At 24.7% G+C, this 18,816-nt stretch overlaps 3 protein-coding genes across 4 annotated transcripts; 1 reads left to right on the top strand and 2 right to left on the bottom strand.

The window, feature by feature from the left end:
• Nucleotides 1–3,378: 3,378 nt before the first annotated feature.
• On the bottom strand, nt 3,379–8,641 carry LOC112599557 (CTP synthase 2). The gene is made up of 12 exons (XM_025346491.1): nt 7,955–8,641; nt 7,251–7,421; nt 6,062–6,147; nt 5,565–5,696; nt 5,310–5,480; nt 5,093–5,247; nt 4,606–4,738; nt 4,436–4,524; nt 4,234–4,371; nt 3,994–4,157; nt 3,588–3,914; nt 3,379–3,523 (listed from the first exon to the last, which is right to left on the bottom strand). The coding sequence occupies exons 1-12, from the start codon at nt 8,118–8,120 to the stop codon at nt 3,459–3,461; spliced, it is 1,797 nt and encodes a 598-aa protein (XP_025202276.1). The 5' UTR covers nt 8,121–8,641; the 3' UTR covers nt 3,379–3,458.
• Nucleotides 8,642–9,097: 456 nt separating this feature from the next.
• On the top strand, nt 9,098–14,967 carry LOC112599574 (glycerol-3-phosphate dehydrogenase [NAD(+)], cytoplasmic). Of its 2 annotated transcripts, XM_025346515.1 has the most exons (10): nt 9,098–9,388; nt 10,827–11,004; nt 12,036–12,176; nt 12,242–12,383; nt 12,439–12,551; nt 12,636–12,866; nt 13,625–13,731; nt 13,789–13,878; nt 14,646–14,678; nt 14,754–14,967. In XM_025346515.1, exons 1-10 carry the CDS (start codon nt 9,345–9,347, stop codon nt 14,779–14,781), a joined length of 1,107 nt encoding a protein of 368 aa, XP_025202300.1. In that variant the 5' UTR covers nt 9,098–9,344; the 3' UTR covers nt 14,782–14,967. The 2 variants fall into 2 exon arrangements, with proteins under 2 accessions (XP_025202300.1, XP_025202301.1); XM_025346516.1 differs by lacking the exon at nt 14,646–14,678 and having other exon boundaries at nt 9,105–9,388.
• On the bottom strand, nt 14,866–17,053 carry LOC112599575. The gene is made up of 4 exons (XM_025346517.1): nt 16,585–17,053; nt 16,287–16,494; nt 15,978–16,215; nt 14,866–15,289 (listed from the first exon to the last, which is right to left on the bottom strand). The coding sequence occupies exons 1-4, from the start codon at nt 16,757–16,759 to the stop codon at nt 15,107–15,109; spliced, it is 804 nt and encodes a 267-aa protein (XP_025202302.1). The 5' UTR covers nt 16,760–17,053; the 3' UTR covers nt 14,866–15,106.
• Nucleotides 17,054–18,816: the final 1,763 nt, after the last annotated feature.

Below are 18,816 nucleotides of genomic sequence, written 5' to 3'. Positions count from 1 at the left end.
TGATAGGTACTCTACCCATTTTAAGAGAGCGAAAATATTTATTATAATATTATATAAGCATAATTTTTAAAATCATACTTCATTATTAAAATTATGATAATAATTGATAACATTCAATTTACACATTTGCATATGTTATCCCCGTGACTCCGTCTTCTAAACAACGCATAGAAAATTTGTGTTAGCACTCAGCAGAATCATTTATAAGTACTTAATAAGCTCTAATATATTAGAATAACTTGACCTATTATCAAACTAAATCAAAGATAAGAATATTATCAAGGACATCTCGTAAGCTTTATATTTCGATCTTAAAGTGAATCACTGAATTATAACTCGGTGTATAAACAACAGATTTCTATCATCATAATACATAATTTTGTAAGACTTAATCCTTACTTTTTACCATATTACATGAAATTCAGATTAATAAACATTCTTCAAAGTTCAAGTGAAGCTAGAAAATTTTTTGGGTGGATATTGCTAAAATATAAATAAGTTTGGTATTAAGTTTGAGACGTTACTCCTATATATATAATTCAATTGATTTATTAATATTCATCATGATAAATTTAAGGAAAATCAAACTTTTAATTAACTATTCTAACAAATAATCTATGCTTTATTTTATTTAATATTTGATTTTTATTTTACATGTTAGTCACCGTTTCATTTAATATTTCTATTAAAGTTAACACATACTATATATTATATTAATACAAAGATTGCACTTAACGATATTATTTGTATTTAATGTATGTAATTCTAAAATATTCAATTATAATAAAATATGAAATGTATAAATGACCTTGCTAAAAGGATAGATAGTTGACGGGTATTTAAATTACTTGCAATGGATGGATATTGGATATAGCTATGGCATAAAATTTAAATGATTAGTTAAAATACTTATAATTAATATGACCTCATATAAACGAAATACGATATAAACAATACGTAACTGAACGAAGCATAACAGATTTTACCAAGTTTTGGATGTCATTATTATTATTAAAAATAGTGTCATGCTGTTTGTAAAAAATAATGATAATAGGAATTTATTATTAAACTATCAAAGGAATCGTTTTATAATGATAATAATTTTTGTGCAATATTTTGTTATAGAAGAGATGGGGTTATGTATTTTGAAAATCGCATTTCCTTTGAATACCTTTATTTTTTGTTGTGTATACATTTTTATTTTCATTTGCAATATACCATGTATATACCTAATACCTACTCATTTTATAATTTTATGATATATTAAAATTATGTACCTGGTAAATAAATTATACAAAGATTATAATTGTGTATTATTTTTAATGGGATTTACTAGACAGTAGAATCTACTGTCTGCCCGCAATGCAGATTTATAAATAACATCCAATTTTTCATACCCTGTTCTTTGTATTAAAATAACTGAGCAGCGAGCATGATGCTTTTGAATCCTATATGAATTTATGTATTATTAATATTGATAAATTTTACCTACTCTGGACCTATTTAGCAATACGAATACAAACTAGACAGGCCGATGATTTAAGGGAGAAATATGACGTCATAATTGGTGTAGACGAATTTCCGTAATACGTATCTAAACGTGCTGGTCGTATCGTTGTTTTCTATGCTTAACTGTAAACGTCCAAACAGGCTGCCTTGAAGTATACAGGATAGTTTTTGGACCACTAATTACTCTTAGAAGTCGCTGGGGTGTTTTGGAAAGTTGGTAGTAAATGTGTCTGTGTTAAACTTCGCATAAGCGCTCTTGTATGCCACCACACCAGAGCCATTTGCTAACCAGATGGTCAACTTGTGCAGATAGTTGCTGTTCAGATCGGACACAGTCTGTCTGCCTGCAGTCGTGCTTGTGAACTGCATGGTTATCAACTATCGATAGGTTGTACTGGTTTTAGCCGTCTACCGTCCCTGGTATACGTCATTCCAACTATATAGGGACATAGACGGCCTGTTCTCCAGAACCGTTGCACTAGATCTTGTTTCCTGCATCATAAAATCGTAGGTAACGCAATGAAATATACTATCTAGAATTAAATAGTATTTGCAAATAATAATATAAGAAAAATTAATTTAAGTAAGATTTCAATCGAAGTAAGAAAAAAGTCCAATAATGTATTAAGTGAAAGTATATTTTTCTATTTTGACTTTAATGACAATGGTTAAATACAGCTGAATTTGCAGAAAAATATCCATGTTTTAATACTGATAGGGGGATTGCCATTCGTCTCGATTTAGGTGGGATGCTAGGTCCACTAAATACTGGTTTTAAGTATGCTATCTCAATGGAGGATAAATATTACATATTTGGTTTCTTATAATAAATTCTCTGTATAGAACAATTTTTTATGTTGCAGTAAACCAATTACAATTATTTCCTACATAAACATTTTATTTCATATTTTTGATGTTTAAAATAAATTATTTAAATTATCACTATTTTTCGCCTCTACTAATGACTCAATCTAATCATATACTAGGTTGGGTAAAATCAAATCATTAATAAAACAAAATAAATTATAAAAAACCTTTTTTTAACTTACTCATATTTATCATTTTCATCGAAATATATCCAACCAAAATCTTAGAAAGAATAGGCTCAGTAACTTTTTTTTTATTTCATTGAATTCAAATTTAACCAATATTCTACAATCCAAATAAACATATTTAATGATATAAATATTACATCTTCATAAATAGTTGAGAAAAGAAAATTTATGGATAAAATGTTATGAATAAGTAGTAAGTATGCAATACATTACTATACCTATTTATATTTGTTTTTTGCAATTAATTTTATGATGAAAAATGTGGACAGCATGGAATTAGTGTTATGTATTTAAAATATATTTAAAAAAATTATGGTTTTGTAAAAAATGTTGAATTCTGTACATGACTATACATTTATTAGAAGAAAAGATTTTGTGTTTACTCAAAAATTGGTTGTATACTTCAATAATTATACATATTTAAAATATTAAAGTATTAAAAAAACAAATACAAATGTAATTAGTTACAGAGAAAGTAATAATACTATTAAAGTACAATATATATTTTTAAATATGGTATATTTAATTCAAATATACTATAATTTTACAGGAAATCATTCTATTATTTCAAATGAATTTGTATATCAATTATTAGTTCTATAAATAATTAAGTAAAAAATATTTGTCCAGTATTTTTTTTCTATCAAATTATAACATTTTATTTTATTTTGTAAATTATTTGAAAAATATAAAGTATATTATTAAATGAACATTAAAAACTAGTTACCTTTTTTTTTTGATACAAAATAGTATTATAAAAATAACAAAAATACAGTATTCAAAATAAATCAAAAATAGAATAAACATCTAAATATTTATATGATTGAATCAATGGATACAAGTTCAAATGATAAAAAAAAAAATTAAATCTGTAAAACACTTTAGGTTTGAACCTCATTTAGGTTTATTATTGAAAATTGATTGAGTCACAACAAGATCTTGAAGTTTGAACGATACATCTAGAAAGAAATTAAATTATAATTTATAAATTAAAATGTTAATCTGATTATAATATTAAAGTACCATTGCATTCATCTTCTGAACAGCTTTCATCTGGACTAAACCGACATTCATTATTAAGATATGATTTAAGTTTGCCACTAGAAGCTAACATTAAACCTAAAAATGGAGGCGATGGTTTTAAAGGTCTGGTTAAATATTCTGGATGGAACTGTGTAGCCACATAATAAGGATGATCATCAAGTTCACATATTTCCATTCTAACTTTTTCTGTATCTGTTCCAACAAATTTTAAACCAGCTTTTTCTAGACGTTCTACATATTCAATGTTTACTTCATAACGATGACGATGCCTCTCTTCAATTGTTTCAAATCCACCATAGAGTTTATCTTAATTTATACAAATTTAATTATAATATAAATATAATATTTATAAAATCATTTACATTTAACCTTAAATTTAACTTACGTATAACAGATGAACATCCTTTCTTGAAGACAGTTGTTCTTTTACCAAGCCTCATTGTTCCACCTTTATTTTCAGGACAATGTTCAGGCATTTCAATTATTAAAGGATCTTTGGCATTAGAATTTATTTCAGCAGTATCAGCATTTTCCAAGTGTAATACATTTCTATGAATGTTTAAAAATGTTAATGTTATATATAACATACTTTTTGCATACTATTATTGCTTTAAAAATAACTTACCTGGCAAATTCAATAACAGCAACTTGCAGACCAAGACAAATTCCCAAAAATGGTTTACGATTTTCTCGACACCATTTACATGCTTCTATTTTACCTTCAACACCTCTTGTACCAAAACCTCCAGGTACAATTACACCACTAGTTATGAAAAATAAAGTAATAAATAAATCATTTGTTAAACGTGTAAGATTAATTAACTTACTCACTACGGCATAATTTCTGCCATGCTTCATGATAATCAACTGGATTTGATAATTTAGTTTCAGTTTCAAGATTTGCAGCTTCGACATACTTATAAACAATAGATATAATAAATAAAATTAGTTGTGTAATATATTTTGAATAGGATATTAGGATATAAAAAATTATTACTGTAATAGCAACTTTAAGATTGATATGAGCAGCAGCATGAACCAAAGATCTAGAAACTGATACGTATGCATCAGTAAGTTGTGTGTATTTACCAACTAAAGCTATTTTAATTATTTTTTGAGAGTTGTCAATCCTGAAAATAATTAAATATGTAAGATACCTAAATATTTAAATTATGTAAATATTTTTTATAAGCTTAATAATTTATAACTCATTTTTCATAAACTCCCCTCCTGAATAAATACTGAAAAAATAAATTTAAAAAAAAAAAATATATTATTTGTTTATAATTTGATGTAACTTACAGAAACTTGTTTATAATTTTAATAATACATATTATAAAATAGGTAAAAATAAAATTTTCTAAAAATTTCAATAACTTCTTAAAATTTTAGAAAAGTAAAAATTTAAATTGTACAATAAAAAAATAAATAACTGATAAATTTAAAAATATTAGTGTATGTAGAAATAATATAAAGAATTTTACTTGTCAGATAGTTTTTTCCACTGTTTCATAAAACTTCGATTATAAGCCAAATTTATAGGGAAATTTAAACGATCTTGTAAAAATTCCAAAGCGCCTTGATTTTCCATAAATAAAGGTACTTTATATATTGAATCCAAATCATGCATAAATAGTACCTAAAAGAAATTATTATTTTAAGAATAAAAGCATATACTATTATTACATAGATTAAACATACTTGTCTTGAAGCTACATCACAAAAAGTTGATATTTTCCTTTTAACTTGTTCAACATTTGAACATGGTTTAGTACTTCTGCAGATAACAAGATCAGGTGTTAAGCCTAAACCTCTTAATTCACGAACACTTGATTGAGTTGGTTTTGTTTTGTCATCTCCAGTAGCACCAGGCTATAGAACATTACAAATTAAAAATATATCTTAATAGAATATGAATACTTAAAAATAATATTATAATAATAATCATATATGTACCTGGAGAATAAATGAAACATGAGCACACACAAAATTTTCTTTTTTTACTTTAAATTGAAATTGTCTAAAAGCTTCAACAAATGGCATACTTTCTATATCACCAATTGTGCCACCAAGTTCAACAACACAAACCTAATCACATAATTAATATTAAGTATTTATCATCTAACACACTAGGAATTATTAGGAATATATAGCAATGTATTTGATATAGTGTTATTAATTCTTTTTTTTTTTTTTTATAAGAAAAAAGTTTGTTATAATTATTTAATATGTTACAGTTCATTTAAATATTATAAAACAACTAAAAATCTAACTCATTACAACTTATAGTTAGTATTTAATCTTATACGCACAAGAATAAATAATTATGTTTATTTACTATTTATGCTTTTAGATGACATGTATTGATAATTTATATGCAAAATATTATATATTTAGCAGATATATAAAAATATTCAATAAATAAAATAATTAAATATAATAAATAATCTTACATCAGGTTCTACTTGATCATCGCTCACTGGTTGTTTGGCCACACGTTCAACCCATTCTTGTATTGCATCTGTGATATGGGGTATAACTAAAAAAATAAACATATAATTTCAGTGTTTATTTAAAAATTATATAAATCAAAAACAATTATTGAATTGTATAAAATATTATTACTTTAAAAATCATAAAGGCATAACAATTTTAAACTAATTTTAAAGAATACTTGAATAAAGTATTGATTGTAACGCTGAAAATATTTTTAATTTAATTTTTGGAAACCATACAAAGGAAATAGCATTAAATAGATATACAGAGTGCATATATTGCTTATAATTATAAATTAAATTTTCCAAGTCAATACAATAATACTTAAAATAAGTACATTTAAGTATTCATTAATTAGAAATAAAGATATCTATAATTAATAATATTTTTATATAATAATGCTAATCATATTTATAATGAATAAATATTACTTCTTATTCTGAATAGTTATATTAAATTGTTAATAAAAATAAATTAGCAATCTTATATTTTTAAGCAACTTAATAATTTGTTTGAGTTTAAACTTTAATAAAATATAACAATGGAGATCATTATTAACGATCAAATTAATTTGTCTCCATCATTAACTAAGATAATTATTAAAATAAATCATGGTATCTATGGAAATTATTTTCTCACGGTTTATTTGATATAAAAATCAAGACTAGCCCGTATTAATTTTAATTATGTAAAAAGAAACTATATCAAGGTTATACACATTATATTTTATATTAAATTGTGTAGTGAGTAGAAATTGTCTTCCCACACTAACTACACTACATACATATTCTTTTTAATATCACACCTATGCATAATGAAATGTTCTTGACACTTTTAGTATTTAGTATAATTAACAAAACATATTATTACATCAATGAATATTAATCTGATTTAGACAGTAACTTATTAACAGAAAAAGTATTTATAGGCCTCTGGATAGAAAATGGTCATTTTTCTATGCTTTAACTGATATCAAACATGAAACTTACAATGCAGGAGTAACAAAAAAAGTACCCGACTCAAATTAACTTATTCTATATATGGATATACTTAGACAGCTATTTTTTTTTGTAAGTAGTATCCATTAGGTAAATATGTACAACAAAATATTATGGCTTCATTAAACTGTCCTAAAATCAGGAATACCTTGGACTGTTTTTCCTAAGTAATCGCCACGTCTTTCTCGATTGATAACTTCCTGATATATTTTGCCAGTTGTAATGTTGTTCTGGCTATGCAAAGTGACATCTAAAAACCTTTCATAGTTGCCTAAATCCAAATCAACTTCACCACCATCATCTAACACATATACTTCACCTAGAAAAACAAATTAATTATAAATTTATATAAGTACATAACACAAAGTAGGCAACTGTTACAATAGACTATTTATACATATTTTCAATTTATTTTTAATAAGTACTATAAAAAATTATTAAAATAAACATTTTAGTTTCAATCTAAAAAGCTTAAGTAGGAACATATACAATTTAATTGACATATTTCTATATTTCCAATACAAAATTAAACAAATAAATGATTTATAAATGCATATTTATTCTAAAATCAAATTTGTACACTACACCAATTCATTAAAGACATCAATAATAAAAACGTATTTTGGGATTTAATTTATCGCTCTATTTGTAAAAACCAATTCTAAATTATCAAAATCTCAGATATTTAAAAAGTTGAAAACGGAATTAATCATGCAGTATTATTCGGAATTATATGAAGAGCTGAGGTAATAATTTGATATATGTGTGAAAAAGAAAATATTACAGAACAGCCATAAACTTTTAATTAAAATATTGGCAGGTAATAATATATAGTCTATTATACGCACACACCGTGTTCATAAGGCGAGAATGTCCCGGCATCAATGTTCAGATATGGATCGATCTTAATGGACGTCACGTGGACGCCGCAGGACTTCAGAAGCGTACCAATAGACGAGGCGATTATGCCTTTGCCTACGCCGCTCATGACACCGCCAGTGACCAAAATGTATTTCATGATTTATTATTCTTCGGATCAAAAGGAATCGAAAAACCCCGAGGACAACCGGTGTAATAGTAAATATCACGGACGCGAGAACAAACACACTGAACAACCGAGTACGGAGATTCGGATACAGAGAACACAGGTAATAGCAAAGGGGTAATATAATATTGATGGTGAGTTGTCGTCACCACGATATTAAAAAATGACAACGATATAATACGTAGACTACATACGACGTATGTAACTGCGGACTGTTAGTAGTTATGACTGATGCCGTTGTGACGCACAACCACGAAGTTCTACCGTTAAGTACCCACTGGACTGGACACTACCCAACGATGAACGAGGACAACCACTAAGTGCAAGTTACAACAGTGAACAGACTACAAAGAAAAGATATGGATTACGAATTACGATAAGCCGAGTTGACATCGTGTGCATGTCATTGTATATACTGAATAGTAATAATTTTTAATAGTAATAGGTGGCTGAGCGGGTCAACATATTTTGGTTGGCGTGCAAAAAGCGCGGAAAAACGAAAACATGCATTTTTAGGTTATTGTCTTTATCATGGTTACTATCATGAATCTTATGCGGTAACTACAACTATAGCTGATATCACGGGCTAAGATATAATTATTATAATAATATCCTATAATATATATATAGTCAATAGTCAATTTATGTGATGCTATAAAACAAGGTTTATTATTATCTATAAACCTTGGCTATATAATACCGCTGTGGTAACCTGTGGTAATATAATTCAAGATAATGAGATAATCATTGATAACCGTCCACCGATAACAATTGTCTTGTATTTTTTTAAGAAATAAAAAAGATTTTCTATAATTAATGCCTACCTATACTGCTATTTATAATTGAGTATAATTAATCTATTTAATTTTTGGTGCGCAAGCAAAGTTCTTGTTTTGTCTTGACACAATATTATGAATTATGGCGTAACGTACGAATTTTTTTCCTACAGGTTTCTCCTTCGTATTTCAAATTAGCTTACCGAAATTATCTCTACCTCGGAGTTCAAGGACAAACGTGCTTAACTGATAAGAAGTCTGATCAGCTTATTGAAATAATATTCAAACATTTTTCACAATTTCTCCGCTACTACAATATCTGCTTTAGTTTCATAAGTTTCATCTCACTTGACGTCTACCCGTTGGCCGGTAACCAGTCTTTTTGTAGTTCACCATATCATTCGTAATTCCTATACCGATCATGTCGTCCAAACAAAAAGTATGCATTTTGGGATCAGGAAATTGGTATGTACTATTGTTGCTTTAATGATTATTTACATTGAATAGATTGAATTACCTTCTATTGACAAACCGATTAACTACTTTAGATTTATCCGCCTTAATGTGTAATAAAAAACAGATCGGTTTTATAAAAAATTGTTGTGTAAATATTTTTTGCCATCACTCAATAATACCTATTCATAATTTTTATATTACTAAAAGAGTGTTTTGTTTTTGATCTCTGATAATTAATGATATGTATTTTAATTAAATTAATATACAAATGGTTTTTTTTTTTTTTTTAATTTAAATTTAAATTGTTGATTACACTACTATGTATACACATTATAAAAACATTCTTGAATGGTCATCAAAAGTTCTTAAAAATTATTGTTCAACATTATAGTAGTATCAGTGAATTCAACACAAATATATGTGAAATAAATACTAATCTTATATTTTTAATGAATAAATATGAGAATTAACTTCAATATAAAATTTGTGTTTTATTATTTTATGACTATTTTTTTTTTTTTAAGATAATTGTTAAAATATTTTGCTTATATCCCTATTTTATATTTAAAATATTTTAAGTATGTATCTATTTATCTGAAGTATTAAAAATGTTACCTAATATTAATTTTAGATAAAATTGTGCCACTATTATTGTCTTTTGTTAAAAAAAAATCAGAATATTATTAGATAATCGTTTATAGTAGATGTCAAGTGTACCTCTTCTTAAAGTAGATTACTTTAATAGATTTTTTAAATTTGAATTTAATAATAATATATTATATACTATTAAAAATGATTCTGAGTGGAATCAACTGTTAATCAACCTAAGATATTTAAGAGTGACCAAGTATAATAAAAATGAAAAGTACAAAATTTGTCAACATTTTAAATGAAAACAATTATAAAAAATGATATTACACTATAGTATGTATTTTTATACATTTTAAGATAAATTAGTAAATTTTATTGTTCTTTACAAAAAAAAAAAAAAAATGTATTCATTCCTTTAATCAGAATTTAAAATATTAAATCAGGAATTTTATTTAACTTATATGGTTTAAAATAAATTAAATTATTTTTTTAATCATATTTTTCATACTGGTGAGTAATTAGTAAAGATACACAGTATTTTTTAATTCAAATAAAAATTTTATTTTTAAGGTACCATATTTTATTTATAAGTCATCAGTTGATTAGTAAAATTATTAATCTAATTTCCATACTAACATTTTTTTTTTAAATATAAATATTTATTTAGAAATAAAATTAGTTTATTTATTTTAAAATATATATTTAAAAAAATATAATTCATAATTGTACATTAATTAACTTGAATAATTAAAAAATACATGTTTTGGGGTTACTCTCACAATTGAGACACCAAACAGCTATTTCTAATCAAATTTGTATAATAATTCCTATAATTTGTCATTTATTTTATAAATAGGGGTTCATCAATTGCAAAAATAATTGGTTCAAATGCAGCCCGTTTGGATTCATTTGATTCTTGTGTTAAAATGTGGGTTTATGAAGAAATAATAGATGGTAAAAAATTGACTGAAATAATTAACACTACTCATGAAAATGTGAAGTATTTACCTGGAAAAAAACTCCCTGAAAATGTGGTATGTTTTTGTTAACTTAATTATTATTGTTTTGTACTAATATAAATTTTATTTTATTTTATTTAAATTCCATTTTCTTTTATTTATAATCAAATTACATTAAACTTTAATCAATTTCATCCTGAAAATAACTATAGATACTCTATAAAAATAATTTATTAGTCATTGAATTTTTCTGTTAACTTTATAGTTTACATAAATAGAATATTGAACAAATGTTTAAAGTAGTATTATGCTGATAAGAAAAAAAAAAATAATTAATTTGTACATTTAAATAGTAAACTTAATTATTGATAATTAAATATGTATTTTTGTTTTAATAAAAATTCCTAATATTCATCTATACCATTGTATTCCCACATTAAATATCAATTTTTCTTAAATTAAAATACCTATATATTGTGTACCTATAGGATATAAGTAATATTGATAACTAAACAAATAGATAATAAAGTTTATGTAAATAGTGTAGAATTTATTTTTATTTTTTTTCTAACAATAAATATGTAAATATATGACAATGGTATGGATTAAGGGCATTTAGTTATGTTCAATGTCATTTAATTTTTAACTTACACGTTTATTTGACTTATTGCCAATGTCTTGGCAAATAAAAATTTATTATTTATCATGTGGTATTATGTAGTTATTATAAAAATACATCTTTTAAAATTAATTATTTTTATCAACTAATTATTTCAATTCATTGATTTAAAATAAATTAATTTGTTACAGCTTTTTTATTTTTTATTTGACATAAAATCTATTTAATTTAATTTTGTTGATATTAAAACTAAACTTTTATTGATTATATAATAATGCACAATATTTTTAATTAATATCTATTAGAGTATCTTCTTTAATTTAAACTCATTAAATTTTATAATTACAAACTTTTTATATTAAACTTATTGTGTAATAATAACAATTTAATTATAGCATTTTTTACATTAAATTTAATTAGGCTATTACATTTCTCTATTAAATTTTACTTTATTGAAACATTTATAAAAATTTAAAAACAATTTTAGGTTGCTGTACCTGATGCTGTTGAAGCAGCCAAAGATGCCGATATTTTAGTGTTTGTTGTTCCCCATCAATTCATACCAAAATTGTGTGCTAGCCTTGTTGGGTTCATAAAACCTTCTGCCACAGCCCTTTCTTTGATTAAAGTATTGCCTGATAGTATTAAAAACTTATTATTTATAATTCTTTAGTGCTATTTATATATTTAAAGGGATTTGACGTAGCTGAAGGCGGTGGAATAGCTCTGATTTCACAAATTATACAAAAACATTTACAAATTCAAGTCTCTGTATTAATGGGAGCCAATTTGGCCAATGAAATTGCCGATGAAAAATTTAGTGAAACTACTATTGGTAATCATTTTTAGTATGAATTGACTGATTTACATAATTTAACATTTTTATTTAGGATGCAAAGATAAACAAATTGGACAAATTCTTAAAGATGTAATCCAGACTGATTATTTCCGTGTTTCTGTTGTTGATGATGTTGAAGCTGTTGAAATTTGTGGTGCACTAAAAGTATTTAATTTAGATTCATCAAATAAATAATTTTCATATTTTAATATAACATATTATGATTTTTTTTTTTTTATGTGAATTTAGAATATTGTGGCTGTTGGAGCTGGTTTTGTTGATGGTTTGAAATTAGGAGACAACACTAAAGCAGCCATTATACGTATAGGTCTTATGGAAATGATTAAATTTGTTGACACTTTTTACTCTGGTGCTCGTCTTGGTACATTCCTAGAATCATGTGGTGTTGCTGATTTAATCACTACATGCTATGGTGGTCGTAATAGAAAAGTGTCAGAAGCTTATGTAACATCGGGAAAAGTAAATAAAACCTATATTATTTATTTTACATTGCAATTTAAATTTTTATTTTGAGCTAGAAAACAATTTGATCTGTTAAGTTATTTTTGTAAAAAAAATTGTATTAAATCTGATTCTCTGTTCATTTATAAAAACAACTTTTAGATGAGTGTTTCAGATATTCATCTATCTAATGATATTTTTCATTTAGGATTTATTATTAATTAATTATCATTTGCTGTTAAGTTAAAATGTATAATTCAGATTAAATTTTTACTATGATCATCACGTGTTATATTTCTTCGTTTTTTATAGTTCAATAATATTTAATCATAATTGTTTGCCATGTTCAGATAACCAAAGTCTGATTTGTAGTCGGAGAATCACAATGACTACTTTAAATCTTTAATAATTTAATTTTTTTATTGCCTGACAGTTATTTTTGTTGATAATGATATATTGTAATGGTTATCTTGTTTTCAACAAAATATTTTAATAGTTTCCATTAAGAATTAGAAGTTAATTAGAAAATAAATATTAATTAATGAGTAATCTAAATAGTTATAATCTCATATTGAACTAATAAAATAATGAAAATATAGGTATTAACAATATATTCACAGTTCATATCTACATGTAAATTTTATTCCAATAATATTTAATGAGCTATTTATGAATTAGGAATAAAATGTTTATTGATAGAATGAATACCTGGACAAATTTAATCAGGAAAATATTCAACCTCACTAAAATTTACCATAATTTATTTTCTTTATTAGTCAATTGAAGAACTTGAAAAAGAATTGTTAAATGGACAAAAACTTCAAGGACCAATCACAGCTGCTGAAGTAAACTTTATGCTCAAAAATAAAAATATGGAAAATGAGTAAGATTAAACATATTATTTTTTAAGAAATAATTTATACTTTAAATTATTTTTCAGTTTTCCATTGTTTACAACTATCCATAAAATCTGTATTGGGGAATTAAAGCCTAATGATTTAATTGAACAAATGAAATTAAATACCAACAAGTAAGTTATTTATATGTTGTAAACTGTAGTCATCTAACTTTTAATATTTAATTAAGTTAGTGGTGTATTTAGGATTTTTAATAGAAAATAATGGTATATTGTTTAAAACCATAAAAATAATATAGTTGATTTTTTTTTTTTTAAATTATGACAAAGAAATAAACATGTATATTTATAAATGGTTCACAAGAATTCCATATCCTGTTATAAATATACCACTGGTAATAAATATATATGTTCCAAAAGTTAATAAAATAATCATGAGTTTGATTTAAAATTAATTTATTATTATTAAATATTGTATTTGATCAGCTTAATGTATTTCATTAACTAAAGTAAAACTGATTTTCATTGTAATTCTTAATTATTTATTTAATAATTTAATATTTGAATAGTTTTTTTCATTTAATTGCATATTATGAATAATTGTGGAATTTTAATTAATTTTACTCATTTGTTATTCATTGCATGTATTTATAAAATTTGTTTCAATGAATCTATTTTTATATTTTACTACCTATAATATGTGTATTGTGTATGTATGATTATATATCTATTGATGTGCTTTAATTATTAACAATTATTGTTACTATTTTTGCTTAATTATTTGTAATCTTATCAGTATATCTTAATTTTTTTTGTAAAATTTGTTTTTCTATAAAACTTTTTTATTCCTTAGAAACACTTGTTTTTAACATAAGTTATATTTTATGCATGCTATTCATCAGTTTAAAATAAACTTCTAAGTATTAAAATAATTTTTACAGGTCTGACAAATTAAATCTGGATAAATGTAACCTGTAGGAATCTTTTTTTTATTCAAATACAAATTTAAGTTTTGTTTAATACATTTGTATTGTTTTATTTTATTTTAGAAAAACTGTTCAAGTTGATGGAGAATAAATGGGATAGTTTTTACAACATTGTTAGGTTGTCATATAGTATGATTTTATTTCTGCAAGAGTTAGATGCTATGTTTATATAATATATACTCACAATGCACATCAATGTCAAACTGTCTCGAATCATTCTTGTTCAATTTGTATAATGTAGGTATATTTATTATATGTGTCATGTGTCGTTTTTAAATGTTATATGTTTTTTTTTTTGCACTACCTCAAACAAAAATGCACCAATTTCAAATGTTACCAAACTTAATTATATTCAAGCGATTCATAAAAATATCAATATATACATAGGTTTTATTAGTTAAAATAAATAAATGCCATTAAAGTATTGAAACAATTATCAACCCTGAGGTCACTATTATTACTAGTAACAATATCTCTTTAAAACTACTTGGATCATCTGCATAACGATTTTTGACGGTTAATCTTCGGTTTTTTATTTCAAATAATGGTATAATAATATTTAATATATCCGGTATCATCAAAAAGAGGTCTCTTATTACCTAAAAATAAAACTATTGTGAGTAACTTAAAATCAATATTAAAAACATGAACAACAATAATATACTAATATTATATTGGTAATGCATTTTTATTAAAGTATTCTTTGATATAAAAGAAAATTATATTTTAAATTCATATGGAGCTTTTAAGATATTACAACTATTCAAAACATTAATCTGATTTATCATTTTTTAAATAATAAAGAAATAGCGTTGGAATGTCATTCAGAATAAACCTCAAGTTAAAAACGTATGAAACTAAAAAAATTTATGCATCAATAAATTCTAAGAACAGTTAGTTTTGCTCATAGAATATTTATATTTTAGCTAAAGTTTGATTTCTCAAGTTTTTAAAATAAAAAAAAACTTTATCAAGTATAAATTCAAAACTAAAACCGACAATACCAATAATAAATAAGATACACTGTATAATGTATTAAACATGATGTTTTCTTAGCATGAACTTGTATTATTCTAATGTGTAATTTATAGAGTGGACTGATCACAGTTAAGCCATATCTGGCTTAACATTAAATGAGATCATTTATTTGATATCAATAATAAATACTTAGTAGAAGTTGATTAATTAACTCATATCAGAGATGAGAGTAAATACAGTATATCTATATTTTATTTTACTATATTTTAGGTTAAGATTAGGTAAAATTAGTTTGTAAATTAATCTTACTTGATGTGCAAATCCACTTCCTCCAATTACATTAATAACAAACTGATCAAAGCCAGCAGCCAACATATGCGTTAAACCCACAGCAATGATAGAAAACAAATGGAATTTCTTTATTTCTTTTCTGCGATCACATATTGTGTACAGAATGCCTGTGGAATAGAGTTCAGTAATAGTGAAGAATATTTGATGATTCCATTGTGAATAGAAATCGTCGTTCCAATAGTTGACAAACGACCACCTTGAAAACATTGCATTATCAAAGCTTAGCAGCTAGTAAACACAGAAGTCTAGGCACTGTGTATAACTAACCACGAGTAATAATGAGAAAACATTGACAAAGTAAACAGCAACATCATATTATAGCGGATCTGCCTATCGAGACACAGTCTGACAATATTTTTCACACATTCATACAACACAATCGTGCAGACCGCCGTAATAGCCCAGATTTTAAACATATTGTCTGTAGCATTGAAGTACATATGTTTATATCTAGCAACACCCGCTTCATAAGGACCTAAAACAAAAAGTTTTTCTCTGAAAAGAAAAATACTAACTATCCGGTTTTCAAATCTTATTTAAAAGTTGTACGCATAATTACGCGTACCTTTGAACACAGTGTCCCAACAGGAACACATGCAGTGTTCCTTGTTGACGTTCACATTGAAGTCGCTCCAGAATTTTTCCAGGATCAATATGTGGATTGCCGGTAAGAAGACGGGTACGAGTAGTGCTATGCACTGCGTTTTTTTCGACGAGACATTTGTTGGTGTAGCCAACATCGTTGTTATTTATAAAATAAACTACTTCCTACCTATCAATGGCCGTTACATACTGTGTTGAAATAATTAAACACTAAGCGACTGGTCTTGGAATGTTCCGAGTGATGGGTTTTTGTGTAACAATACTCAGTAAACACATTTACACTCGTTTTCGTTGAATGCACAATGTACATTATTTGTGACTTAATACGCATGTCTCATTTTGAACTTGGGTTTATTGAGTGTAAGTGTAATTGTGTATGCTGTAATGTATAAGTATAATCACGAACGACACGTTAATACAGAATACACTATAGCCTGTGCCGCCTGTGGGCTGTGATATATTATTGTTTATAGTATAAACGTGTCTGATAAACATTATCATTTATCACATTTCATAACCGTCGCAGCACAGAATAACTGGTCGTACACTCATACCTATATAGTATATAGTCTATATAGTTCTCGCAATAATGAATAATGATGTAAATTCTGATGTTCATAAGCAACTAAGTCAACAGTTGATTATAAATAGTTACACACTTCCACAATTCCACATTTACTCGATAAACTAGTAAAATCTAACGTATATTAAGTGCTCACAAAGATTAAAGGTCAAGTTTAATGATTAAATTTCAAATTTATCTCATAATGAATATTTTGAATTTGTCTGCGAATAAAATAGTTTAAAAGAACATAATTTGAATTTAGACTTTTTTAAGTTAGATGTTTTTTGTAATATTTATTATTTTAAAAAAAATTTATCACCCCCACAAAATAAAAAAAAACTTTACTAAACAATATGTAATTTTGTTTTTATGAATATAAAATTTAATATCTTGAAAAAAATTGAAAAAAAATGTGTTGCATCTATAATTTTGAAATAAATATTCTATAATAATTTTGATCGTGGCTTATTATATATTTTCTCTAAGGTAAAATTACTAATTTATTCATAAATAATCATAGGTGTGTTTAAATGTAATATTGTTTTAATGTAAAATTACTTTTATCGAGTCAACTTATAGTTTGAATCAACACATTCGTCATTTAAATGTAATTATGTAAAACGATGACTATAATTATTTTTGAATACAATTTAGATAGGTTTTAAGGTGTTAAGCTAAACTATTGGTCCAGTTCTTTAAATTTGCTTTTGTTAAATTAAAATAATATTCAAAAATTGTTATTCAAATTATTAGTGGTTTAAACTTTAAAGTCCATCATAATTATTTTTTATACATTATCTGAAATAGACTGATATAGGAAATATTTTACAATACTCCCACAAATACTTCTTAAAAAAACATCTACAAATTAATTGGGTTCAGACTTTCTGGGCACATAAGATTATACACTTTATAGATAACATGCTAATTAGCTAATTACTAGTTGAAAAATTACATTTAATGTTATAAATATGAGAAAATTCAATGTTATTTTAAATAACATTAAAATAAAAATAACTTATTTTTATATCTTATAATTTTAGTAATCTGAAAAATGTAATACAATGTTATAGATAAAAAGTTTCAGTATTACAAGGTTTTCCTCAGAACTAGTTCTAACAACATAATTATTTATAATGTTGCTACATTTCAAGAATTTAAATTTTGTTTAAAAAAAGCATATGCATATTCAAAGTTCTTATACATCTTACCAGAAAGCTATCTTAAAATTTTTGATTTTTAATTAAAGTAACATAAGTAAACAATTCTAATTATAAAATAATACATTTTTTTATTATTTTTAAATAAAATATATTAATAAATATGATTATAATAAATAAAATAGTATAATTTCAATAACAATTATTGCAGTAGTCAGTTTAATTTAAAATAAATCGTACATAATATTATCTATAAAAATGTAATTAAACAATAATCATAGTAATAATTATACAAATAAAAAAACAATAAATGTATATTTGTGTACACAGTGCAATTAATTTTAAGTATATTTTTAATTGATACATTAAAACATTCAATACTAACGTGCAATAAAAATTAATAAAAGTAAAGAAATATTCAACAGGCCTATTTACCTATTTATATTGCTTTATTATTTCCCATTAATTA

This window comes from Melanaphis sacchari, unplaced genomic scaffold, assembly GCF_002803265.2.
Source record: "Melanaphis sacchari strain LSU unplaced genomic scaffold, SCAv2.0 Contig53_pilon_pilon, whole genome shotgun sequence".
Taxonomy (NCBI): Eukaryota; Metazoa; Arthropoda; class Insecta; order Hemiptera; family Aphididae; genus Melanaphis; species Melanaphis sacchari.
Note: the sequence above shows the minus strand (reverse complement) of the source record. Positions and strands in the feature narration are given on the sequence as shown.